This window comes from Zea mays, chromosome 1 (genome assembly GCF_902167145.1).
Source record: "Zea mays cultivar B73 chromosome 1, Zm-B73-REFERENCE-NAM-5.0, whole genome shotgun sequence".
NCBI lineage: Eukaryota > Viridiplantae > Streptophyta > Magnoliopsida > Poales > Poaceae > Zea > Zea mays.
Window position 1 is genome coordinate 217,813,385 of NC_050096.1, and position 25,766 is coordinate 217,839,150.

The 25,766-nt window shown below is 47.3% G+C and overlaps 2 protein-coding genes across 5 annotated transcripts; one reads left to right on the forward strand and one right to left on the reverse strand.

The window, feature by feature from the left end:
• Positions 1–202: 202 nt before the first annotated feature.
• Positions 203–4,532, reverse strand: LOC100281594 (uncharacterized). 4 transcript variants are annotated; one of them, XM_008676839.4, is made up of 9 exons: positions 3,741–4,532; positions 3,374–3,486; positions 3,175–3,282; positions 2,922–2,976; positions 2,346–2,540; positions 1,312–1,409; positions 944–1,140; positions 793–879; positions 203–703 (listed from the first exon to the last, which is right to left on the reverse strand). In XM_008676839.4, the coding sequence occupies exons 1-9, from the start codon at positions 4,297–4,299 to the stop codon at positions 535–537; spliced, it is 1,581 nt and encodes a 526-aa protein (XP_008675061.1). In that variant the 5' UTR covers positions 4,300–4,532; the 3' UTR covers positions 203–534. The 4 variants fall into 4 exon arrangements, with proteins under 4 accessions (XP_008675061.1, XP_008675054.1, XP_008675048.1 ...); XM_008676832.4 differs by having other exon boundaries at positions 3,374–3,519; positions 3,741–4,424; XM_008676826.3 differs by having other exon boundaries at positions 203–879; positions 3,374–3,519; positions 3,741–4,425.
• Positions 4,533–4,950: 418 nt separating this feature from the next.
• On the forward strand, positions 4,951–25,497 carry LOC118476120 (uncharacterized). Its single transcript, XM_035964239.1, has 2 exons — positions 4,951–5,459; positions 25,012–25,497. The coding sequence occupies exons 1-2, from the start codon at positions 4,994–4,996 to the stop codon at positions 25,107–25,109; spliced, it is 564 nt and encodes a 187-aa protein (XP_035820132.1). The 5' UTR covers positions 4,951–4,993; the 3' UTR covers positions 25,110–25,497.
• The last annotated feature ends 269 nt before the right edge of the window (positions 25,498–25,766 follow it).

Here is a 25,766-nt window from a genome sequence, read left to right on the forward strand (position 1 = left end):
ATTAAACCGTGGGATACACCCCACCTAGTTAAGACCCAAAGTCAAACTCCATATATATTAGAGTTGCCTCAAAATAGATAAAGTTCAAAAGTTTACTTATGCCAGGAATGAGTGCAATAATATCACATAGCCTAAACTAATGCTATGTGATTGTGGTATCAACAGACATGTGGTGTTTAATGCAAGAGAATATACACGACCATTAGAAATAATATCTTAGGATTACATAACATCAGTGATTTGACATGAAACAAAGATACAGCTGCCCTGCCATCCATGATCCATGGCAGAGAACTTCAATCGATCATTAGACACATGGTTATCTCAGGATTACATCATCGGATGGATGCCCATGCACAAAATTCTAATTACATCAACAACAGTTTAGCAACATTACATACAACACTGAACATGCACAAATGCCACGGCAACCCGCATCCTTCTATCATATACAGGGGTTGCTGCTCAAACTCAACAAGTTGACTCCGCAAGGCAACATGCTGGAGGTAGTTGGCCACTAAGTAAGAAATCAATTTAGGAAAATCTACATACATGGTCAATAGTGCTCCGCTGCAGAAAGTCCACCCACTCCCAACGCTGATGTGCGCGACTCATTGGCTGACCCTTGTTATGATGTACCTGCCTTTCTCCATATCGTAGATCGTCTTCAGACGAGGTTTTCTCCACCTTAGAATGGACAATGCTGTAAATACAACCACAATAATGAACAGAAGCGGAACCAAGCCAGGAGAGTCATAGCTGTTTAGATATGAAACTGATGAATCTGAGTACTCTGTTCTGTTCATCGTCGTCTGCACAATGAAAGCACCCAATGCCCAGTCAACAGGCACGCCATGGATTTGGTTTACAACATCAATCCTGAGAAAAAACTCATAAATATCCAGGTTTCAACAAAGAATAGAACTTATAGAAAAGGCTTCACCTTTTATGATCCAGTGGCATTTTAAGCGTATCATGCAGTAGAGCAATAATATATGCTGAGGAAAAGCAAAAAAGAAGCAGTTGTCCGTCATCAAAAGAACTGTACTTATTTTTAATCTTCGACCAATCCCCATGGCAAAATTTCTCCCCAGCCACCATCAGATCAGAAAGGAAGGGCTTCGAACTCAGACCAAAGAACTGTTAAGCAATCAAATATCAAATGAACATGTACTAAAGATTGTAGAATACTGAACATAAAAGAAAATGGACAATCTTGATCCGAAGAGAAGACTCCTATCATTATGCATGCAGTATGTTCAAATTTAATCCCCTTTCTGAAAGCCCCCAACGGTAGAGAAAGAATTGGACCTTTGAAGTATGGTAAAAGTTTTCTGTCGCCAAAAATTTCCCTTCCAACTCTGGTACAAATGCTGCTCCAAGGCGGCATTCATGATATGTACATCCCTCTGCAAAAAGAACACTCACCTCAATTATGCCATGAAATAAATTGAGAATGAGAATGTATTAACAAAAGCTGTAGGCATTCAACAAATTAAACATAAACATTAAAATTTATGTAGCTAGAGTTTATTAAACCTAGCAAATGAATTAATAACTATCCCCTCCGTTCTTTTTTATTTGGCATGTTTTAGTTCAAAAATAAACTAGCCGGCGACAAATATTCAAGAACGGAGGTAATACTCAACATGCACATTAATGCATCTTTCATTCAAAGAAAATATCAATAACTTTATTTTGATTGGCAAACCTAAAAAAGGTGTTACTAGATGTAGGTCATCCAGGCCATTCACATCATTTGATACAACAATAAGCTAAACCAAGGAAAAAACATTTCTTATTTTAGAAAGATAATATAGATGTGTATATCTTACTACTTATCTCCTTTAAACACTAGAGGGAAGTACTAGGAAGTAGGGATTCAGATTTACTTACTCAAAAGGCTTGCCGGTTGGGGATTTGAGCTAACCTGGTTAAAAATTTGTAACCTCTTAAAATAACCTGGCCAGGAGATGGTATAGCCTAACCAACAAAGTTTTGTTCTCTTATGGCTAACAAACCTAGTCCATTCAAACCACATTATAGCCTAAGCAGATTACTGCCAAACACAAAAAGTTAGTATTAGCCTATTTGAGGCTTTGAGCTAAGGTTAGTTAGCTACTTAGCCTAGTTAGTTTAACCCTAAACTTAGTGAAGTATATCTCAGATCGTGTAGTTTTTTCTGTAACAAAGGCCTATGCAAAGTACTCCTAATTCTTAGTGGACCTAGTCCCATTCATCCCCCCAGGCTTCAGAAACAGATATGACTATCAAAGAAAAAGGAAGCATTGCTGGGAAAAAAACAGAATGACAAGACTCTATTAGGTATAAGTACAGACAGCTACCATTTCCTTTTTGCAGTAGTGTTAGTGCTGCAGATCTACACTCAGAGAAGTTCCCCGCAGAATGAGCAAAAGGTCTGTATTCAACCTTCGGCTCAAGAACACCAACAGGAAGTTTAGCTGATCCTGCTATGCGTGTAAATCCCCTTGGAGTGCAAGGATCTTTGTACTTAGCTTGAGAAATCAAATGTGTGGCCACTGCATAAGCATAGTCAGATCAGACATGAAGATTCATGAAACATGCTGGAGTTATGTTAGCTTTAAAACAAATCATAGATATCCACAGAAGTTGGATACGAAAAAAAGAAATATCACAATTGTACTAAAAGTGTTCCCCAAGTGTAATCAATTTTAAATCATACTCCCTCCATTCCAGTTTATAAGACGTTTTGGCTTTTCAAGATACACAACTTTTATTATATATCTAGACATATCGTATATCTAGGTGCATAGCAAAAGCTATGTATCTAGAAAAGCCAAAACGACCTATAGTTTGGGACAGAGGGTGGTAGATGTGTTCCTATGTTATCTGATTATCTTACTTTATAAACTACAAATGCAATGAACCAATTGACTTACTTGATCTAAGGCCAGGTGAGCTGAGCAAGTCATGGAGTGATTCATATGCTACATTCTGCACACAAAATGAGATAGAACAGTCAGCACATAGAAGATTATAGCAAAGGAGCACTTAATTAACCATAAAGTGGATCATTGCTAAGGTGCAGGCGTGGCAACATACTTTTCTTGTGATAAGGCAATTTAGGAGAACATGGACAATCGATAATGTTTGAATGGACAAGGACAACTAATATTTATGCCCACAACTCACCAGACCAAGATGCAAAAAACTGTGGCTGTACAGGTTATATGAGACATCACCAAACTTAAGCATATGAGAGAACTTCGGTGGCACAGGTTCACCAGTAACAAGTGTCACCTGTTTGATCAAAAATAGCAAAACAGTAAGAACCCAACTACCCAAGTTTTGCAGAAGGATTGATTCCTTAGTGTGATGCAAGACACGGAACCTGAATAGAAGCCCCACCAAGTTCAATAATCCCAGTGGTGTCGTTTGGATCACCCCCAAGAGTCCCCAAAGCATAATTTGCTGCAACCCATGCGTATATCCCTTCCTCAGCCCCTACACAGTATTTCAACGTACTTGCATGATCATCTAAACAAAGAAATTGAATTCAGTTCAATCAAACATGCTAAGATACACAGAAAACTGCCAAAATTCAACAAAACTCTATCCAGATGTACTGAAATGTAAGCTCCCAATTTCAAAATAGTACTTCCAGCATCACATCAAATGCAAGAGCTCCAGATCCACACATTTCCAAAGCAAGTCATCAAAACGGAAAATAAGTCACACAGTTTTACTATGTTACATGCCTGAGATCACGGTGGCCCATTCGTCCTGAAATTGGAACCCCGACCCCCGAAGCACTTCCCTGCAAGACTGCAGGATGGACTCGGCCACTGCGGAATCGAGCAGCCGCAGCCCGGCAGTGGCCATGAGCCGCACCTCGGTTTCCCCCCAGCTCTCCCGCGGCACACGGCGCCTGGCAAACTCCAATAGCGGCGCCAGAGACAGCCCCGCGCCGCGTGGGTCCGCCGCGAAGGACGATAGCCCTGGGGTAGCCTTCATCGAGGCCATGCGTGCCCAGTCCAGCTGCGGGAGTCCCGCCGTGGAGCGGTAGGCGAGGACGTGGACGCGGCTCCCCGTGCTGCCGGCGTCGATGATGACGCCGTAGGTCGGGGGAACCCGGCGGGATGCTAGGAGAAGAAGCGCGAGCGCGGACGCGGCGAGGAGCGTGAGGGCGCCGGCAACGCGGCGGTGGGAGCTGGGTTGTCGCCTATGGGCGCCCATCTTGGTTGGGGCGGCTGCGGAGGGAGGAGCTAGAGCTAGGGTTTGTACCTTGGGCTCGCCGCGGGCAATAGGACGGCGCATCGGGGGTTAGGGAGATCGTTCCGGCGGCTCGTTCTGGGGCGCGGCGCGTCGGCGGCGAGTTGGATGCCGGCCCGGCGCGCCGCTCGGAGGTGATGACGGGATCCGGTGCGGAGGGTGAGTGTGGGGGATAGGGTGTGGCGGGCAGTGGAGGGATAATTGACCGTTCCGGTCCGCATGGGTACAGCGGAGCGGACAGGTGGCAGCACGGGAGACGGGAGAGGTTGTCGCGGGCGTCGTCTTCTCCGATTGGCGCACCCGTGGCTATTTTTTTGTCATGTTTATTTTTAAATTATTTTTAAAAAATATCACACGATAAGTTTTTTCTTAAATCAATGTGTTCGAACATGTTAATCTCACGTGCCAGCATGGTAGGTCAACCATATCACTGGCTCAATAAGAGGAGCTATCCCAAAAGGTAAAGAGGCCATATAACATCTTGACAAGAGGAAGTCAAAATTGAGTAAAGAAAATGAGCCGAAGGAAAAAAAGAAGAAGCGGCCATGGGTTGCCTTGTCTTCTCCCTCCCGTGCCTTTGTGGCCCACAATGGAGATGTTGCTCGTGTCTTTGGGCCGCCCTCTCCTTCTCCTCGTGTGCAACACACGGTGGAGAAACGTGGAGAAACGACCTCCATCGCTGAAGTCGAAGGGACGTGTTGCTCTCGTGCGCGCACCATGGGTCGGTTGGATCCCGGGCATGGAACCACTTCATAGTCTTGCATCTTCATCGGCCCAAGCTCATCCTCTAGACGCTTATTCGTCGCTTAGTGCAGAAGATCGACATAAGCGTGAGTTGGGGTTCCCCTCGGACCTCATCGGTTCTCATTCTTTCCCACACTTCGTCGTGTTTCTCTCTCGCCTCTGGTCTCTCCCTGCCTCCTCCCGTTCCAGCTATCGGGGTGGCTGGTATTCCTCGTTGTTGCATCCACCTGTGGTGGATGAAGAGTGGTCGTGTCTGGGTCGCTGCTCCATGTCGTCGCTGATGGACCAAAAGAACAGAAACCCTAATTGGGATCGTTGGGGGCAGAAGGATTTGGCTCAAGGGTCGCAATCGTGGGGCGGAAAACCACAATCTCAGTTGGCGATTGAAGCCCTCTCTCCGGGGAAATCAGAATCCAAAGAAGATATCATGACATCTTCATCTGGAGATGGAGGTCATTCAGGTAATCCTAAATCTGCCTGCCTGTTTTGAAAAAAGAAAATGAAATCATCCTCTGCATTTTCTGTCAAAAATTTGGCATGGAGGGTCACCATGCCAGGGACATCTTCAAATCCTTATGGTGTGATATTTGCCGTAAAGAAACGCATATGACTGCTAGATGTGTTCTCCCTAAACAGAGTAAGTCGTGCATGCCCATAGTTGGAATGACGGGGGATGGTTTAGGGTTTTACTCATCTCATTTTGCGAAACCTTTGTCTAAAAAGCCTAAAAGAAGCTTCATCGGCCTAGTTAAGGTTGTAGAGGGATTGGTCTCTGCTGAAGAGCTTGAAAAAGATTTCGAGATTCATTTTCCTTGGGGAAAACTTGGAAGGCCATTAAATGTCATTTCGGTTTCCTTATGCAATTCCCCTCTCAAGAGAGGTTGGATGATATGATAAATTTCTCTGAACTAAAAATGAAGTTTATGGAGCTAAAATTGATGTGACTCCTTGGAGTTCACAGGCTAAACCAAAGTCAAAGTTACATACTGTTTGGATTATGGCAGAAAATGTTCTAGAGGAACTACAAAACTATCAAGCTATTTGCGAACTTGGCTCCACAATTGGTGCTATTGAGAAGTGGACCTATTATCCTTAGACTCTAAGGATATTGTGAGGTTCAAGGTGCATGTTAAAAGTGTGGCTATGATTACCCCAGTGGTGGAGGTTGGGGTCAAACCCTTCCTTTATGACATCTTTCTCAAAATTGACTCTATAACCTGAAGAAGGATGGAATGATGATTCTATTAACCTAGGCAAGAGAGCTTCTATTGAGAGGCATGGTTTTGATGACCCAACTTTTGGAAAATCTGGAAAAAGCCAAAAATGAGGAAGATTTTTCTAGTCTGGACAATATATTAACTGACAACATAGGGGAATCTGCTTCTCAGGGTAAGAATACTTTGAGGTTGTCTGAGGTGATGGAAGGAGAGGATGTTGATATTCCTGCTGATGATGATAAAATTCATGATGAAAACTTGGGAAATGATGATGAGGACTTCAATGCGAGTGAAGATGACCTAATGAGCTCTCAAGACCTGGAAGAGTTTGCAAAAGATGATGAAATAGTTTTACCCCTTTCACAAGATAAAGGGAAAAAGTGGTAGTTGAACATCAGCCTGAGGAAGAGGCCTAGGATGTTGGGGAAAAGTAATTGTTAAGCCTTATGAGCAAATGGAAGGTACTAGGAAAAGTAGCAGATTTGAGACAAATGAAGATGTGAAGATTGCTGATCAGCCTTCTGAACAAATGGAAGGTACTGATAGAGTTGTGGCTAGAGATGCCTTCCTCAATAAAGGTATGTCCTCAAACCTCTTTTCCTTATTCAGTTCTGATAATGATGTGATTATTGATATAGCTACGAAATTGGGAGTACAACTAGGGTCTTCTTGTGTTGATTCTGCTTCTAATACAGAATTGATAAAATTTTTAGAGCTTACCAGAAATAATCTTGTTATTCAATCTGTTAAAAATATTGATATAAATCCTTGTATTGGTGTGTCAGACTGATGTGGATAGTATTATCCATGATGACTCTGATCTTAATAAGGAGTCTGACTTGGATAATGTGATGGTCTTGATAAAGGGCAGAAAGACTCAGCATAAGAAAAAACAGTGAAAAGAAAGAAAAAAAGTTTCGCCCAAACTTAGGTACACACCTAATAAGTGGATCGAAGCTGGTGTTGCCCGCCTTCCCTTTAATAATTTAGAATGATAGGTCTCATCAGGAATTGTCAGGGGTTGGATAAGGGTGTTAATATGAAATTTCTGAGGGAACTCATAAGAGATGAAAAAGTTAACTTCATTGGTTTGCAAGAAACCAATAAAAATCTTTAGTGATTCTTGGTTGAACTCTATTAGTGGTAATAGAAACTTTGCTTGGCTTTGGTCTCCCCCTAATGGGAGATCTGGTGGTCTTCTAGTTGGTTTCAATTATGAAGTTTTTGATGTAAGAGAACATGAATTGGGGTAATTCATGATCAGGACCCTTGTCGTGCACAAAGAAAATGGTTTCATCTGGAATTTTATTAATGTGTATGGAGCTGCTCAAGAGGAGCATAAACATAAATTCCTCAGTGAGTTGTCTTTCTTTTGTTCTAGGTGCAGACATCCCATGTTGGTGGGAGGTGATTTTAACATCTTAAGGAAAGACGGGGATAAGATAAACTAGGGGAACAAATAAATGGAGCACTTTATTTAACTTTATCATTGAGCTACACAGTCTGATAGAGTTGGACCTGATGAATAGATTATATACTTGGTCCAATAATAGACATCCCCTCTACTTTTGAGAAGCTGGATAGATTCCTAGCTAGCCCAAAATGGGACTTGCAGTACAAAAATGTTGTTGTCTCTGGGCTAAATAGGACTTTTTTCTGATCATGTTCCCATGTGTCTTAGAACTGACTCTGTTACTACTATGAAGAGGGATTTTAGGTATGAGCTGTGCTGGAGGCTCAGACATGACTTTAAGCAGAAAGTCTGGGAAAGCTGATCCTTGCCTATAAGGAGCAGAAAGAGTATCAATGTTTGGAAGGAAAAAACAAAAATATTGAAAAATGTTGAAAGGATGGAATATTAATGTTGAAGGGAGGTATAAGAAGTTGAAGAAAGAGCTTATGGATAAAATTGATGTCCTTGAAAAAAAAAGTGAGACTGCAGTCATCTCAAATTTCGAGAGATTGAAAAAAACTGATATGGAGTGGAATTTGAAAAACATGGTGACTGAAGAAGGGATCAAGAGAAAGCAAATTGCTAGGGACATATTCATTAATAAAGGGCAAAAGGGAGGAAAAGAAGAGTTAAAATCTATTCACTTCTTCATAATGGATTGTCTGTTGATGACGAGGGAGGTATCAACCAGGTGGCCACTTCCTTTTATAGGGATCTTTTTGGCCCCTCTCTTACCTCTAATATCTCAATGAAGAATCTATCAATGAAAAAGTTGGAGTAGGAAGATAGGGTCCTTATAATTGCCCCTTTCTCTTTAGAAGAGATCAAAAAAGCGGTGTTTTCTTTAAAACATAACAGTGCCCCTGGCCCTGATGGCCTCCCTGTTGATTTTTTCAAGACTTCTAGGAGCTCATTAAGCTTGATCTCTAGAATATGTTTAAAGATTTTTTTAATGGATCCCTGGATATTGCAAGGCTTAACTTTCGTGTTGTGACTCTATTGCCAAAGGTTGACATCGCTCTTGAAATGAAAAATTTCAGACCCATTAGGCTTTTGAAGGTTTGTTATAAAATCATCACCAAGGTTCTTAATAACAGTTTTGCTCATTGTATCACCAAAGTGATTAGTGAGTTTCAATATGGGTTTGTTCAGGGGAGATACATAATGGATGGTGTGGTTTCCCTGAATGAAATCCTTCATGAGGTTCAAAAGAGGAAACAAAATGGGGTTGTTTTCAAAGTTGATTTAAAAAAAGCCTGTGATAAAGTTAACTGGCATTTTCTCCATTACATGCTGGAGAAAAAGGTCTTGGTAGCACCTGGTGTGTGTGGGGGATAGATATCCCCTGGGTCCACTAAAGAAGTAAAAGGCCTCACGAAAAGCCCAAGGGCCCAATAATTCGTAAGGTCATTCTTTCGTGGGCCTAGGGAAAGACAACCAATAAAGAAGACGTGAGACTGATTAGTGCAAACACAGGCGGCCCACAACGTCGAACGAATGAATCACAAATAGAGACCCGACTTTCCCGCGCTGAAGCCCCCATGCAACAGAGCCATGCGAGGATAAGTCGGCGAAGGTTACGTAGGGATAAACTCAAGAGGTTCACTATCTTTTAGCTACTTGTTGTTATCGTATCACATGTACTGCTCCACGGCCGAGTATATAAGGCCTAGGGGGCACCCCTTCAGATCGATCGACCCTGTTCTACTTAGCCACCCACAGAAACTCTCTGCGCCCTCTATCCAGAGAATCCTCTTGTAACCACGCTCATATACTCACCAGGACGTAGGGTGTTACGCACTTCTAAGCGGCCCGAACCTGCAAATCTTGTCCATTGTCCCTCGTGCGATCGGCACGAACCATTTTGCTACAGTCGTCGACACCGTCCTACTCCTAAAAACACCTTGAGGGCAACCCCGGGTGTGCGGTCGGACCCAAAACACCGACAGCTGGCGCGCCAGGTAGGGGGTGTGTCGACGATCCAAGCTAGCTCAATGGCCGTCACCTTCCACAGCAAGATCACCATGCGTCTCGGATCCATATTCTGCTTCGGGACAATCTCATCCATGGCGGACGAAGAAGGAATTCTACACCGCCTCGCGGATCTGCCGGAACAGAAGTCTCCTCCAACAAACTCCGAAAATACTGGAAAGACGCTACCTCCGGCTCTTCGGAACAAGATCGTCTCCGGGGAGGCTGGAGCTAGAAGCTCGCTGACCCGGAAGACTCCGCTGTCTACTTCCCCGACGAAAGAATGGACACAGGTCATGAGAAGGAAGGAGATCAGGGAGAGGCCAGTCGTTCTTCCCGTTCCTCCGACCTCAAAGGAGAACGGAAAGAAAGTCGCCGCGGCAGCAATACCGTTCTACCCCGACGTCCTCTTCATCGGGAGGGCAGAGTCGCCCGTCGTCTCCGACGATGAACCGACCGCGCCCGGAGAAGAACCGCCTCAGCGAGAATCCCGCCGACGAAGGAACCGACGCAGGAACGTTCGACGACATCACGCAGCTGGAGAACGGGATCCGGAGCAGCCTGTCTCGCGAGACGAGGTCTCAGAGATAGGAGAAACTCCGGAAGAACGCGTCTTCAGGGAACGAAGGAACTCCCGACGACGTGATCGCCGTCGGACTCAGGAGCAAGCCGAGCAAGATGCAAGGCAACGACGCGAGAATCCGCTCTTCGGGCGCAACTTGAACCCCGACTTCGCCCGAGCTATGAACACGCCGAGCGAAGTCGGAGGCGTTCTAGCCCGGATAGCTGACGGACTTCCTCGGACTCCCGACGCCGAGGGATACCGGCGCCTGTTCACCCAGGCAGCCAACCATCTTCTACCGCTCGCTCACCCGCCGAACGATTTGCGACACGCCATCAACAGTCGCCGAGACGCGCGAAGCTCTATCAATGCTTCGCGCGAACGGCGGCACGAGAACGAAATTCGCCGTCGGGAGGAGTATGATCGAGATCATGGCTTCCCGACTCAAAGCCAGGCCACCCGAACTGAGTCGGCAACAGCTTCAACTGGTGGAACCACCCGGGGACGGTCGAGGAACCACCACCGCCACTCCCCTCCCCGGGACAGACGACATCCTCGACGACAGGAGGACACGTGCGGAGTATCCGCCCTTACTCCGCGCCTTAGGGCCATCCAATGGCCTCCCAACTTCAAGGTATCCAATGTCGACAAATATGAACCTAAGCAGGATCCAGGGGGCTGGTTAGCCGTCTACACCACCGCTGCTCGGGCTGCCGGGGCATCCGAAGACGTCATGACTGCGTATCTGCCCATCGTCCTCGGGCAAGACGCGCTGCAGTGGCTACGACATCTACCCCGACACTGCATCGACGACTGGGGAGACTTCAGTCGACGTTTCACCGCCAACTTCCAATCTCTCTCCGACAAGCCAGCGCAACCATGGGACCTCAAATCCATCAAGCGCCGAGGGGATGAGACTCTCCGGTCATACCTTAAAAGGTTCCAGACCATGAGAAACCGCATCCCCGAGGTCACGGAGGCGGCCGTGATCGAGGACTTCTACAGAGGATCTAACGACTCGGCTTTCGTCCGAGCCATACTGCAAAAGGCGCCGACTACCTCCGAGGAGCTGTTCCGGGAAGCCGACCTCTACATCACCGCTGACGAGCGGGCCCAGGACCTCATCGGAGGAGCAAAGCCCGCACCGGCAGCACCACGACGCGACGCGAACCAGCCACCCGACAAGCGCTGGGAGAAGAGGCCTCGCGAAGAGGTACACGCCGCCGGACCACCCGCCTCTCGCGCCCGAGGAGGACCTCGTGGAGGCGAACGCACGCTGGACGACATCCTCGACGCCCAATGCCCGTACCACAAGGACATGCGACACACTCTCCGCAACTGCCGGGATTTCAAGCACTCCGTCGGGCATGGCCGACCCTTTCAACCTCTACCGCCTCCTCCGCCGAGGGGAGGACCAGATGAACCACGACAGCCCCATCAGCCGGAGGAGGGAGGAGGAGGAGCTTTCCCGCGCGTTGACGGGGAGGTCAACGTCATCTTCGGCGGACATGGGTCGCAGGAAAACAAGAGACAACAAAAGCTCAACGACCGCCAGATACTGGTGGCGACCACCGGCCCTCCCGCGCCCGTACCGGTGGTCGGAGCACCCAATCACGTTCACTCGGGAGGATCAATGGCTCAACTTCGACCACCCAGGCAAATACCCGCTCCTCGTCGATCCGGTGATCCGAGAGAGCCGGGTGAAGAAGGTGCTAGTGGACGGGGGGAGCAGCATCAACGTCACCTTCCCCCGTACGCTCCAAGGCTTGGGAGTTCACCTCAAAGAGCTCCACGAGTCAGACACTCCTTTCTTCGGCATCGTGCCGACGGAAGGGGAATACCCGCTGGGCCACATCTACATGCCGGTCACCTTCGGGACTCCGGATAACTACAGAACCGAGTTCCTGAGGTTCGAGGTGGCGAACTTCGACTGCGGGTACAACGCCATCATCGGGAGGCCGGGGCTGGCCAAGTTCATGGCCATCCCACACTATACGTACATGATACTAAAGATGCCAGGGCCGCAAGGAATCATAACTGTACGCGCCGACTTCCAAGGCGCCGCAGAATGTTTCCGAGTGGCCATCCAAGCAGCCCTCACCACCAAGCCGTCAGCGGTTCCTTCTACACCGGCGAACTCTAAGCCTGAAGAAGACCTCGCCGTGCCGGCAAACGAAGCTCAGGCCGCGACCTCTATGCGGCCGACTGAGGACACCAAGCGGATCAACTTGGGATTTGCTGATGAGCGCAAGACGGCCATCATCAGCTCCAGTTTAAATGATAAATAGGAAAGAGCGCTCATCCAGTTCCTGCAAGATAACCGAGATGTATTCGCATGGCAACCTGCGGATATGCCGGGAGTCCCGAGGGAGTTGGCCGAGCACAAATTGAAAGTCTATCCTCAGGCGAGGCCGATCCGGCAAAAGCTACGTCGTTTCACGCCCGACAAGAGAGAGGCCATTCGTGCCGAGTTAGCTCGCTTGGTCGCGGCCGGATTTATTAGAGAAGTATTACACCCCAAGTGGTTAGCCAACCCTGTTCTTGTACTCAAAAAGAATAAAGTGGATTGGCGCATGTGCGTCGACTATACTGATCTCAACAAACACTGTCCGAAGGATCCCTTCGGGCTCCCAAGGATAGATCAGGTGGTGGATTCCACCGCTGGATGTTCGATGCTGTCTTTCTTAGATTGCTATTCCGGGTATCATCAGATTAGTTTGGCAAAAGAAGACGAGGAAAAAACGGCGTTCATCACCCCGTTTGGTGCTTTCTGTTATACCTCCATGCCGTTCGGCCTCAAAAACGCTGGAGCGACTTATCAGAGAGCTATTCAAACATGCTTAGCCGATCACTGGGGCAAGCGTGTGGAGGCTTACGTAGACGACGTGGTGATTAAGACGGAGAATCCGGAAAACTTCATCGAAGACTTACAGCTGGTTTTCAACAGCCTGAGAAGATATAGATGGAAGCTCAATCCTGAGAAATGCGTCTTCGGGGTACCAGCAGGAAAGTTACTCGGATTTATTGTCAGCCACCGGGGAATTGAAGCTAATCCAGATAAGATTGAAGCTATCATGAAGATGGAAGCTCCTCGATCGCAAAAGAAGGTTCAGCGACTCACTGGATGTATGGCAGCCCTGAGCAGATTCATATCCAGGCTGGGAGAAAAAGGTCTGCCATTTTATAAACTGCTGAAGAAGGTGGATAAGTTTCAATGGACTTCAGAGGCACAAGAAGCTCTAGACGCACTGAAGAAATTCCTGACAACACCGCCAGTATTGAAACCGCCCCGGCGAGCTACGCCGACTCAGCCGGCTGAAGATTTGCTGTTATATATCTCTTGCACGACTCACGTGGTAAGCACTGCGTTGGTAGTCGAGCGAGTGGAAGAGGGGCATGCCTACCCGGTACAACATCCTGTCTACTTCATCAGTGAGGTTCTAGGCCCATCGAAGAAAAAGTATCCTCAAGTTCAGAAGCTATTATATGCAGTACTTCTAACCGCCCGCAAGCTGCGCCACTACTTTGACGACCACAAAGTCATAGTAGTTACTGGTTTTCCAATAGGGGACATTCTTCACAACAAGGAAGCCATTGGCCGAATAGCCAAGTGGGCTTGCGAGTTGGGATCCCATGATATCGAGTTCCGACCTCGCACCGCCATCAAAACTCAAGCACTGGTCGATTTCGTGTCAGAGTGGACAGAACAGCAAGTGCCGGATAATCCAGAAACCGCAGAAGTATGGCGAATGTATTTTGATGGCTCGCTGAAGCTGCAGGGAGCAGGAGCAGGAATTCTCTTCACTGCACCTGGAGGCGAGCACCTCAAGTATGCACTCCAATTGCTATTCCCGGCCTCTAACAATGCAGCCGAGTATGAAGCTTTGATACACGGATTAAACATAGCTATATCACTGGGTGTCAAGAGACTGATGGTGTACGGAGATTCTCTGGTAGTCATCAGTCAGATAAACAAGGAATGGGATTGTTCAAGTGATTCAATGGGAAGATACTGTGCCGCCGTCCGAAAGCTAGAAGATAAATTCGAAGGTCTGGAGTTTCATCATATAGAAAGAGATCGGAACACGGCGGCTGATGTACTGTCCAAGCTTGGATCCGGTCGGACTCAAGTCCCGCCCGGGGTCTTCGTGCAAGAAATTCTCCAGCCGAGCATCTCGACGGATCAAATAGAAGAGTGCATTATCATAGATCAACCCGAGTCAGACTCTGATGACTGGAGGCAACCGATTATTAAGTATATAAAGAATGAAGAAGAGCCAGATGACAAGAACTCGGCAGAGCGCATTGCCAGACAATCAGCTCACTATACACCCATTGGGGAGGTATTATACAGGAGGGGCGCGTCAGGCGTCCTCATGAAGTGTGTTCTCCCGTCCACCGGGAAGCAACTTCTGGAGGAAGTCCATGCAGGGCAGTGTGGAGTACACGCAGCATCCAGAACATTAGTCGGGAAGGTTTTCAGGTCAGGATTCTATTGGCCAACGGCGAAGAATGATGCAGCCGAGTTAGTTCAGAGATGCGAAGCTTGCCAATACCTGTCAAAGCAACAGCACATGCCAGCACAGCAGCTACAAACCATACCAGTAACTTGGCCTTTCGCATGCTGGGGATTGGATATGATTGGACCTTTCAAGAAAGCTCAAGGAGGATACACCCATGTATTGGTGGCAATTGACAAATTCACTAAATGGATAGAGTTCCAGCCCATTGCCTCTTTAACCTCTGCTAAAGTCGTGGAATTCATACAAAGCATAATATTCAGATTTGGGATACCGAACAGTATCATCACTGACTTGGGATCCAACTTTACCAGTTCAGAATTCTTTGACTTCTGCGAGCAAAAAAGCATTCAGATCAAGTATGCATCTGTAGCCCATCCGAGAGCCAACGGGCAGGTTGAGCGAGCCAACGGAATGATATTGGAGGCACTTAGAAAAAGGGTCTTTGATAAAAATGAAAAATTCGCAGGAAAATGGATAAGAGAATTGCCTTATGTTGTTTGGAGCTTGAGAACCCAACCTAGCCGGGCCCTGCATGGAAACACTCCTTTCTTCATGGTCTATGGGTCGGAGGCAGTGCTACCCGCTGATCTCAAGTTTGGGGCGCCAAGATTGATCTTCGAAAGCATAGCAGAAGCCGAAGCCACCAGGCTGGAGGATATTGACGTACTTGAGGAAGAACGACTGAATGCGGTGATTCAATCAGCACGATACCAGCAGACTCTAAGGCGCTACCACGACAAAGCTGTGCGGCAACGTTTCTTTTCGATGGGAGACCTCGTCCTCCGCCGAATTCTAACGGGGGAGGGACGGCACAAGTTATCACCCTTATGGGAAGGACCTTTCATAGTAGCAGAAGTCACTCGTCCCGGATCATATCGCCTCACCCAAATGGATGGCACGGAAGTTGGGAACTCCTGGAACATAGAGCACCTCCGAAAGTTTTACCCCTAGCTGTATTTCAAAACAGCCGGAGCGACCATGTATTCTGTATAATGGAAATACATCATCAATAAAGAGAGATTTCAAAGATACTTGGCTCATTTATGATTGACTTGCATTCTTACTTAACTCGGGGTGACCACTATGCCCTACAAACGGAGCAATCGACTTAAGTCGGCAACGACTTAAGGCGGTGCAACATGCTCACGCTTACTTAACTCGGGGTGACCACTATGCCCTACAAACGGAGCAATCGACTTAAGTCGGCAACGACTTAAGGCGGTGCAACATGCTCACGCTTACTTAACTCGGGGTGACCACTATGCCCTACAAATGGAGCAATCGACTTAAGTCGGCAACGACTTAAGGCGGTGCAACATGCTCACGCTTACTTAACTCGGGGTGACCACTATGCCCTACAAACGGAGCAATCGACTTAAGTCGGCAACGACTTAAGGCGGTGCAACATGCTCACGCTTACTTAACTCGGGGTGACCACTATGCCCTACAAACGGAGCAATCGACTTAAGTCGGCAACGACTTAAGGCGGTGCAACATGCTCACGCTTACTTTACCTAGGGTGACCACTATACCCTACTAACGGAAGTTACCGGCTAAAAGTCATTGACGGCTTAAACCAGTATAGCATACTCGCGCTTATGCAGTTCAAGGGATGATCTCCATATCCCACAAACAAACTTCATAATCATCATGCAGCGTGACCACAAACTTACAAACTAATAAATTCTGATACAATAAGGGAGTAATCACGTTATTCGAATGATAAGCCGATAACCTCTAACGAGTACTTGATCATGCTAACTGCGCGCTCAGAGCACGCGAACTGTTTCTTTATTTTCCATTGTCTCTCTCAGGAACGACTGGCGAAGAAGGGCGATTCGAGGAATCAGGGGCAGCATTCACATCGGCTCTTATATCTTCAGGGACAACCACGCCGGGTCTTCTCATCAAGATTCGTCCCGCTCGAATGGCCTTGTCCAGGGCCTTATCGCGCTGAGTTTTGAAAGTGACAGCAGCTTCTTCAGCAACTTTAACAGCCTGCTGAGCAGTTTCTAACTCCTGAGCAATGGATTTCTTAGAAGCTCGGAGTCCCTTGATGGTGGCGTCCTTTGCCGATAGCAACTGGGTAAGGCGGGCCACTTCGTCCGAGGATTCTTGCAGCTGACGGCGTTGATTGTCAAGCTCCTCCATCGTAAAACGGTGGCTCCTCTCCAAGATGGTCAGCGAGTTACTGGAATCTCGGTACAATCTGTCCAAGTTGTCGCGAGAAGCAGCAAGGATGCGTTTTTCTTCCTACAAGCAAAAATCAACTCATTCAGAATTCAAGAGCATGATAAGGCGAAGCACGGGCTCGTAAGCTACCTTCTCAGAGTCAAGCTGAGCATGAAGAGAAGAACTCAGAGCGTTGGCATCATCCAAAGCTGCAGAGACCTGACTCAACTCGATCTGACTTTGAGAATACTTCTCCTCGAAGTCAGCGCATCGTCGAGCCATTTCAGCTTGATCTTGGGAATGTTTTTCTTCATGAATTGTGATCTGCCGAGTCATCCCTATCAAGAGGTATTCAAACAAAATGAGGTCAGAAGGTAAAACAACCCACGAGCAAGAACAAAGAAGAAGAAGAAAGGACACTAACCAGCATTGGTGGCCTCCAACTCAGATACACGACCCCGAAGCAACACCGGATTCCAACGCTCAAGAGATGAAGCCACCTCCGGGATGGAAGCACCCTGCGACTTCAGCTGGCCGACCATTCCATCCACCAAAGCCTGATAAGAAGAGCGGATGAGCATAATGGCAACAATTCATGCAACATAAAGATCAAACTAAAGCACAACACAGCACCTGGAGGTTGGAGAAAAGCGAAGGGATCCCCAAGTCAGGAGAAATCAGCTGATGACCAGGTGCCAGACCACCACTCGAAGCAGCTTGCAGCAGACCGGCAGGAACGAGCTCAGTACATTCAGCAGAGCTTAACGCCAGACCAGTGGGGATGCTGCCCTCCAAAGCGACCCCCTGATCCGGAGTTTGAGCCACCATCATGCCGCCAGAGTGTGGAGGTGAACCCACATGAACATCCATGGAAGTGCAGGAGGGAGACCTCGCTCGGACACCCTCGGGGGCTGGGTCAAGGTTGGCACTGCCCACTTGAGCCGAGTCACCCCCGGCAACACCCTCGGGGGCTGGGTAGTGGCCTGCACTCCTCACCTGAGCTGAGTCCTCCCCGGCGACACCCTCGGGGGCTGGGCACATGTCAGCGCTATTCAAGGGATCCAAGCTCTCTGCCATGACCACCTCTAAGGTCGACGGGCCTTCAGCTACTTCCATAGGATTAGGACGATCCAAGTCATCATCCCGACCCTCGAGATCGTGCTCTAAGGTCGACGAGGCACGGGACGACCTCAACCCAGCATCTGGCACGGCTGCACAAGTTTCTGTTGCATCAACGTCTGCAGGTTCCAACAACAAGTTCTCAGGGACCATATCCTCTAGAGCTTGATCAAAATTAGCCATGGACAGTTCTTGCAGACCAATAAGAGCAGACAAGGCAGGAGAAGGAACCCCACTACTACCACCGCTGGCGACGAACTGCCGACTGTTTTTCCGAGTTAATGGAGTTTCATTCTCTTCCTCCTCATCTTCCACAGCAACAGCACAAACAACATCCTCATTGGGGTCAGTAGCAGGCGGAGCACACCCATTGGGATCAATGTCAGCAAGGCCAGTTGCAGTCATTTCTTCGGCAGCAGGAGCTAAGGTGCTGGCATCCTCGTCAAAACTGGACACTCGCCGGAGGCGTCTTCTTTTCTTCTTCTGCTCATCAGCAGAAGGCTCGGGCTGACTGGTTCGGCTAGGACGCCTCGGGCGAGTATTGACAGGTTTCGAGACATCCAAGGTCGCATCAACCTCTGGAAGGGGCACCGCTGCCAATGTACCATCAGGAGCAGTATCAGATGAATCCTCAGCTAGCAGATCGAGCATGTCATTTATGTCTGCATCACTAGGGTTCAGGGGCACTTCAAAATAAATCTGCCGTTCATCATCAGGTATCTCCCCGAGCGAAGCAACTAAGGAACAGACCTCTTCAGCAGAAGGTCGCACTCTAAGACCCAAATTGCTATCTGTCACGGGCGGATTGGACACAAAAAGAGTGAAATCTTTGGGAGAAGGCAGGTTCCAAGCCGAGTATGCCACTGGAGCACCAACATTTGAAACTTTACCCCTGAGGATCATTTCGAGTCGGCTCACCAAATCAACAGAAGGAATTCTCCTATTAGTAACTCGGGTTGAGTCGGCCAGCCCTCGGTAAAGATATGCCGGATAGGCCCTATCTTTCAGCGGCTGAATGTTTTTGAAAACAAAATCTGTGACCACAGCTTCGACAGTCAGACCTCTCTCTTTCAGTAATCCAACTTCAGTAAGCAACACGCCTGCCTCGGCCACTTCTTGGTCCGTGGAAGACTCAGTCCAACTTGGAGTACGAACGTCTGGCTGTCTTCCTGAGCGGGAAGGGAGAGAATTTCCATAATTATCCATTATAAACCACTCCAGACGCCAACCTTTAATGCTGTCTTTGAGGGGTATCTCGAGATACTCGGTCTTCCGCCCACGGCGCATCTCTAAACTTGCACCTCCGACCAACTGATGTTGCCCCCCGGCCATCCCAGGACGGCAGTGATACAGATATTTCCATAAACCAAAATGCGGCAGCACGCCGAGATAAGCCTCACAAAGGTGAACGAAAATAGAGATTTGGAGAATGGAGTTAGGGTTCAAGTGAGTCAGGTTGATGTGATAAAAATCAAGGATGCCACGGAAAAAAGGAGATATGGGGAGGCCGAGGCCGCGAAGAAGGAAAGGAGTGTAAACCACTGACTCGTGGGTATCTTCGGTTGGGACAGTAGTCCCGTGGCAAGCCCGCCAAGAACAGAGTTCCCGTGGAGGGAGAACCCCGATGGAGACAAGGCGGAGAAGCTCAACTTCAGAAATTACAGACATATGGTTACCTGCGAAGGGTAACTGACTGTTGGGGTCGATAGCGGGGATCACCGCGGCAGACGAATTCGCAGTCTTCCTCTTGGGCGCCATCTTGCTTCTCGCTGGCGAAACAGAGTAGGAGGCGAGTGGCAGAGAAGACTCAGATGCGGAAATGCAAGAACTAGGGCACGGAAAGCAAAGGCGGCTAAAAGCGCGACTCTTAAGGGATATTCTTGAGCCAGATACCCTTTCAAAAAGTGCCCAGTCATCACACGACGGTCATCTCCGAAATCCCAGCATGCCACGTGGATATCCAACAGTTATTTCCAAGAAAGCCAATGTGCCACCTCATCACTCAGTCATTTTCCTCAAAGTAAACTTGAGAAGCTGGCTATCACTCGGCGCTGCCTCTAAAACGCCGACCACGTGCTCAATCGCTCGGCATTACTTCTAAAATGCCGACGCCGACCTTCAATCACTCGGTGTTACCTCTAAAACGCCGACCACGTGCTCAATCGCCCGGCATTACTTCTAAAATGCCGACGCCGACCTTCAATCACTCGGTGTTACCTCTAAAACGCCGACCACGTGCTCAATCGCCCGGCATTACTTCTAAAATGCCGACGCCGACCTTCAATCACTCGGTGTTGCCTCTAAAACGCCGACCACGTGCTCAATCGCTCGGCATTACTTCTAAAATGCCGACGCCGACCTTCAATCACTCGGCGTTGCCTCTAAAACGCCGACCACGTGCTCAATCGCTCGGCATTACTTCTAAAATGCCGACGCCGACCTTCAATCACTCGGCGTTGCCTCTAAAACGCCGACCACGTGCTCAATCGCTCGGCGTTGCCCCTAAAATGCCGAAGCCGACCTTCAATCACTCAGCATGTCCTCTAGCACGCCGACCACGTGTTCAAACGCTCAGCATTACTTCTAAAATGCTGACGCCGACATTCAATCACTCGGCGTTATTTCTAAAATGCCAGCCCCGTATTTTGTCGCTTGGCATTACTTCTAAAATGCCGATGCCGACCTTCTATCATTCGGCATTGCCTCTAAAACGCTGGTCTTGTGTTCGATTGCTCAGTGTTACTTCTAAAACGCTGATGTCAACCTTCACATCGCTCGGCGTTGTTTCTACTATATCAAAAGAATCAGTTCAACATTCAGCAAAAGCAATGACAAGTCATCAAAAAGAGGGGATAAACGACAGTCTTCATTAAAGGGAAGTTAACGAGTTTACAAACCAACTCTTTACGAGTTGGTGCTTCCCTAATTCTACTCTACATTGCTACTACTACTAAACTACAATATACTACTCTACATTACTACTACTACTAAATTACACTAATTACTACTACATTATTCTAGCTATACTAAACTATACTAATATCTAAGAAGACCAGTGGCGTCTAGCCACTGGCCCTGCCCCTGCCGCCGCCGCCGCCCTTGGTGCTGCCCCTGCTGCTGCCCTTGGTGCTGCCCCTGCTGCTGTCGCCCTTGGTGCTGTCCCTGCTGCCGTCGCCGCCGCCCCTGCCACTGCCGCTGCCGTCACCGTCGCCGTCGTCGTCATCGTCGTCGTCGTCGTCGTCGTCGTCTTCACCCTCGTCGCCGCCGTCCGAGTCCTCCTCATCCGAGGAGTACTCCGACTCATCCGAGCCTTCGAGCCCGGAGCGCTCGACGGCCCGGATGTACGTCCAGACCTCTGCCGCAAGCCCCTGGGAGTCGTCTGAGTCATCAGACGACTCACGCAGGGGGATGGGAGCCGGAGACCCCTCGGACTCAGAGGAGAACTCCTCCTCTGAGTATTCCGAGTCACCAAACTCCTCCGATGGAGGAGTCGGCTCACGCTTGCGCTTGTTGTTCTTGCCCATGGTTGAAGCTTTGGGAGAAAAAGAAAGGGAAGAGGCAGTAAGGAGCAGCGAAGAGATGTGAAGAAACCAGAGAAGCAAAGGGGTTATTTATAGAAGGGAAAGGCAACCGCTCACTTCTAACCACGGTCACTGAACAGTCGCAAGGCATTCAATAAGCACTTCCACCCATCTGAAGACACGTCAGACGGCGGACGCCGTTTCATGCAACACTACACCCATTGGGACTCCAGTCAACAGCGCAAAGGATATGATTACACTAGCCGTCCCATCGCATTACTACTCAGAGGCAACCGGCTAAAACACTCAGCGTACCAAGCCGTCCCTTGCCCACACCCATTGGGGGGGGGACGCCCAGGAATTATCGGTATATTTTTCAAACGGTCACATCCGTGCAGGGCATGCAGTGAATACCTCAAGACAAAAATGAGATATCAGTAAGGATCAGAGGAAAGCCAAATATAACCAGCAAAGTACAAGATATGGCCGACAGAAGCGACGTGAACACTAGACAGAGAACGTCCGTCAAACGTCCAATCAATCGCAGAAGCAAATAAATTGCACTACCTAGCAAGATATGGATGGATTGCAAACTCGGCTGCTAAAGACAAAATATACGCTGACCTTGGCAGCAAAATATTGATGACATAATGCTGACCTCCAAAGCATAATGCAAAATAGCCCCATACCAGTTTCCGCAAGTGAAAGGAAGACCTTCGAATGGATTGTCCTTAAAAAATCCATTTGAAGGTCGGGGGCTACACCCATTGGGTGCACCTCCGGTGCACCCCATGGAATATTATTCTAAACCGGTATAGCGCCGACCTCTAAGGCGTAGAGCAAGATTGAAAAGACTAATCCTCAACCGAGATGCAGGAGCGCGAATGGAGATAACCTTTGGAAGAAGACCTTCGAGTAGATTATCTTCTAAAATCTACTCAAAGGTCGGGGGCTACACCCATTGGGTGCACCTCCGGTGCACCCAATGAATTCCGGAGTCTTACAATCCAAAATGCCGACCTCTAAGGCACAAGCACAAAGCCAAACTTTGGTCGGACGAGTGATAAGAGCCAGAGAAGACAACAGGGAATCATTTTCTGGACCTTGGATCTTTGAGTTGATTACCTCTAAATCAACCCAAAGATCGGGGGCTTGTGGGGGATAGATATCCCCTGGGTCCACTAAAGAAGTAAAAGGCCTCACGAAAAGCCCAAGGGCCCAATAATTCGTAAGGTCATTCTTTCGTGGGCCTAGGGAAAGACAACCAATAAAGAAGACGTGAGACTGATTAGTGCAAACACAGGCGGCCCACAACGTCGAACGAATGAATCACAAATAGAGACCCGACTTTCCCGCGCTGAAGCCCCCATGCAACAGAGCCATGCGAGGATAAGTCGGCGAAGGTTACGTAGGGATAAACTCAAGAGGTTCACTATCTTTTAGCTACTTGTTGTTATCGTATCACATGTACTGCTCCACGACCGAGTATATAAGGCCTAGGGGGCACCCCTTCAGATCGATCGACCCTGTTCTACTTAGCCACCCACAGAAACTCTCTGCGCCCTCTATCCAGAGAATCCTCTTGTAACCACGCTCATATACTCACCAGGACGTAGGGTGTTACGCACTTCTAAGCGGCCCGAACCTGCAAATCTTGTCCATTGTCCCTCGTGCGATCGGCACGAACCATTTTGCTACAGTCGTCGACACCGTCCTACTCCTAAAAACACCTTGAGGGGCAACCCCGGGTGTGCGGTCGGACCCAAAACACCGACAGTGTGATTGGATGATGAGGAATGTCAGAGGTGGCAAAGTTGCCATCAAAATCAATGATGTTATTGGCCCCTATTTTACCACTCACAAAGGGGTGAGGCAAGGGGACCCCTTCTCTCCCCTCCTCTTTAATCTTGTTGCTGATGGTCTTGCCTGTTTGATTCAAAAAGCTTAAGATGAAGGTCTTATAAAAGGCCTCATCCCCCACATCATAAGAAATGGCTGTTGTTGTCTTCAATATGCTGATGACACTATTTTCCTTATTCAAGACTGTTTGGAGGGGGCAAAAAATCTTAAATTCATAATATGCCTTTTTGAGCAAATGTCTGGACTCAAGATTAACTTCCATAAAAGTCAAGTTTATTGCTTTAGTGAGACTAATGAGGTCAAGGAATTGTATGCCAACATCTTCATTTGTCCTATTAGCAACCTTCCTGTGAAATATCTTAGGGTGCCAATTGACAACAAAAAACTTAGCAAAATTCTTTTGGAGTCCTATTAAAGAGAAAGTGGAGAAAAACTTGCAGTATGGCAGGGAAGGTTCCTAAGTTTGGGTGGAAGACTGACTTTAATGAATATCTGTCTGACCAATGTCCCCCTTTACATGTTATCCATTTACCCTGCTCCTAAGACAATGATTAGGAAAATTAACATTTATAGGAAAAGGCTTCTATGGCAAGGAGGGCAGAACTCAAGGAAAATCCATTTAGCAAATCGGGGCACAATTTGTTGTCCAAAAATTCAGAGGGGTCAGGGTGTTCTAGACCTTAAAGGCATGGATGATGCTATGATGTCCAAATGGTTGTGGAATATTGAAAATTCAAATGGCCCGTGGCAAAAATTATCAACAAAAAATACAATAAGGGAAAACCCCTTATTTCTGTTAAGAAAAGACATAGTGATTCTCATTTCTGGAGAAAAGTGTTAGATCTGAGAGATGAGTTTTACAAAAATTATAAAATGACTGTTGGTAATGGCAGGAAAGTTAGTTTCTCAAAAAAAATACTTAGGCTGGTGATTCCCCTCTAGCTGTTAGGTTTCCTCGTTTATTTGACCTGGCGCATGACAAAAACATTTCGGTTGAAAAAGTCATGTCATCGATTTTTTGGCTCTCTTCTTTAGGAGGATCACGGGTAGCTTGAATATGATGTATGAAGAACTTGTTGATTGTTGTAGTAACCATCATGTGACTGATCAGGAGGATAAAATTGTTTGGACCCTTTGTAAAAAGGATTTTTCTGTGAATTCCCTTTACAAAAGAAAATGTGTGATCAGGCCTGTGTGCCTTATCGGTTTCTGTGGAAAACTAAACTCCTTTATAAGATTAAGGTTTTTCTCTGGTTAGCTGTGAGAAACAAAATTCTCACAAAAGATAATTTGAAAAAAAGAAACTAGCAAGGCTCGAGTGAATGCTTGTTCTGTGGCATCCATGAATCGGTTGACCACTTATTTTTTTTAAGTGTCCTGTTGCTAGATATGTGTGAAGGGTGATTCAGGTTGCATTATGTTTGGATTCTATTCCAAAGAACATTGATGTTTTTTTCGGTGTTTGGATGAAAAGTTCTAAAAATAAGAGCGCTAATATGTTTCTTTTTGGGTGTGGTGCTGTTCTTGGGCTATTTGGAGAACCAGAAATGATTGATGCTTTGGCGACAAATCTTTACTTGATCCCTCTAACATCATATTTCTTTGCTGCTTCTAGTTGGATTCCTGGGCTATTCGACAGAAAGAGAAGGAAAAAAGATGGTGGTCCAAGGAAGCAAGCTTATCAGAAGGACGACAAGTGAAGTTTTAGGCTGAGCCTATGGCTGGAGACCTAGAGATCGTCACATTACTGGGTAGCGGGTTCCAGCGGTTTTGCTATTCTGCTCGTCTTCTAGCTTACCTATATGCCGATGGCTTTGCTGTTGCTCTGTAAATGTTGTGTGTCTTGCCTCCTGTCTGGAGTGCAAATACTATAATAAGCAAAATTTATGGTTCCTCTTGGGGCATGTGGTTTGTTGCGTTAGGTCACTTTTACTATATTGAGTTAGCTCGGTATTGTAGGGGGTACCTGATGTGGCGTGTCTGAACTAGTTGCCTGTCAGTTGGGCTGGTTGCTTATGGTTGTGAATCTTGTAATGAACTCTTTGTTCTTAATGAATTAGGGGGCTCTGCCCCGTTGTAAAAAAACACCTTGGCAAGATTCAATAACAATTGATTAGGTCATCCAAAACATATATTGAAACTATTATTAAAACATGTTATTAGGAAGTACAATAGTTTTGGCACAAAGGAACGCACACTCAAGATGATCAAGTTTGCTAATAAGCCCAAGTATATTAATATAGAGTTCAAACAGAGGCGGACCCAGGCGGACCCAGTGTAATTCATGGGTATTCAAATAAATAACTAAGTTTTTTTCTAAAAAAATAAGCATATATATGATGTATAATATATATATATATATATTGTATA

Coding starts and splice junctions, on each gene's coding strand:
- LOC100281594 (XM_008676826.3), bottom strand. CDS start 4,299: ATGCGCCGTCCTATTGCCCGCGGCGAGCCCAAGGTACAAACCCTAGCT. Junction 3,520..3,740: donor ATGGGCCACCGTGATCTCAG/GCATGTAACATA, acceptor TTCTTTGTTTAG/ATGATCATGCAAGTACGTTG. Junction 1,410..2,345: donor ACTACTGCAAAAAGGAAATG/GTAGCTGTCTGT, acceptor TTCTTTTTGCAG/AGGGATGTACATATCATGAA.
- LOC118476120 (XM_035964239.1), top strand. CDS start 4,994: ATGGAACCACTTCATAGTCTTGCATCTTCATCGGCCCAAGCTCATCCT. Junction 5,460..25,011: donor TGGAGATGGAGGTCATTCAG/GTAATCCTAAAT, acceptor TGCTGCTTCTAG/TTGGATTCCTGGGCTATTCG.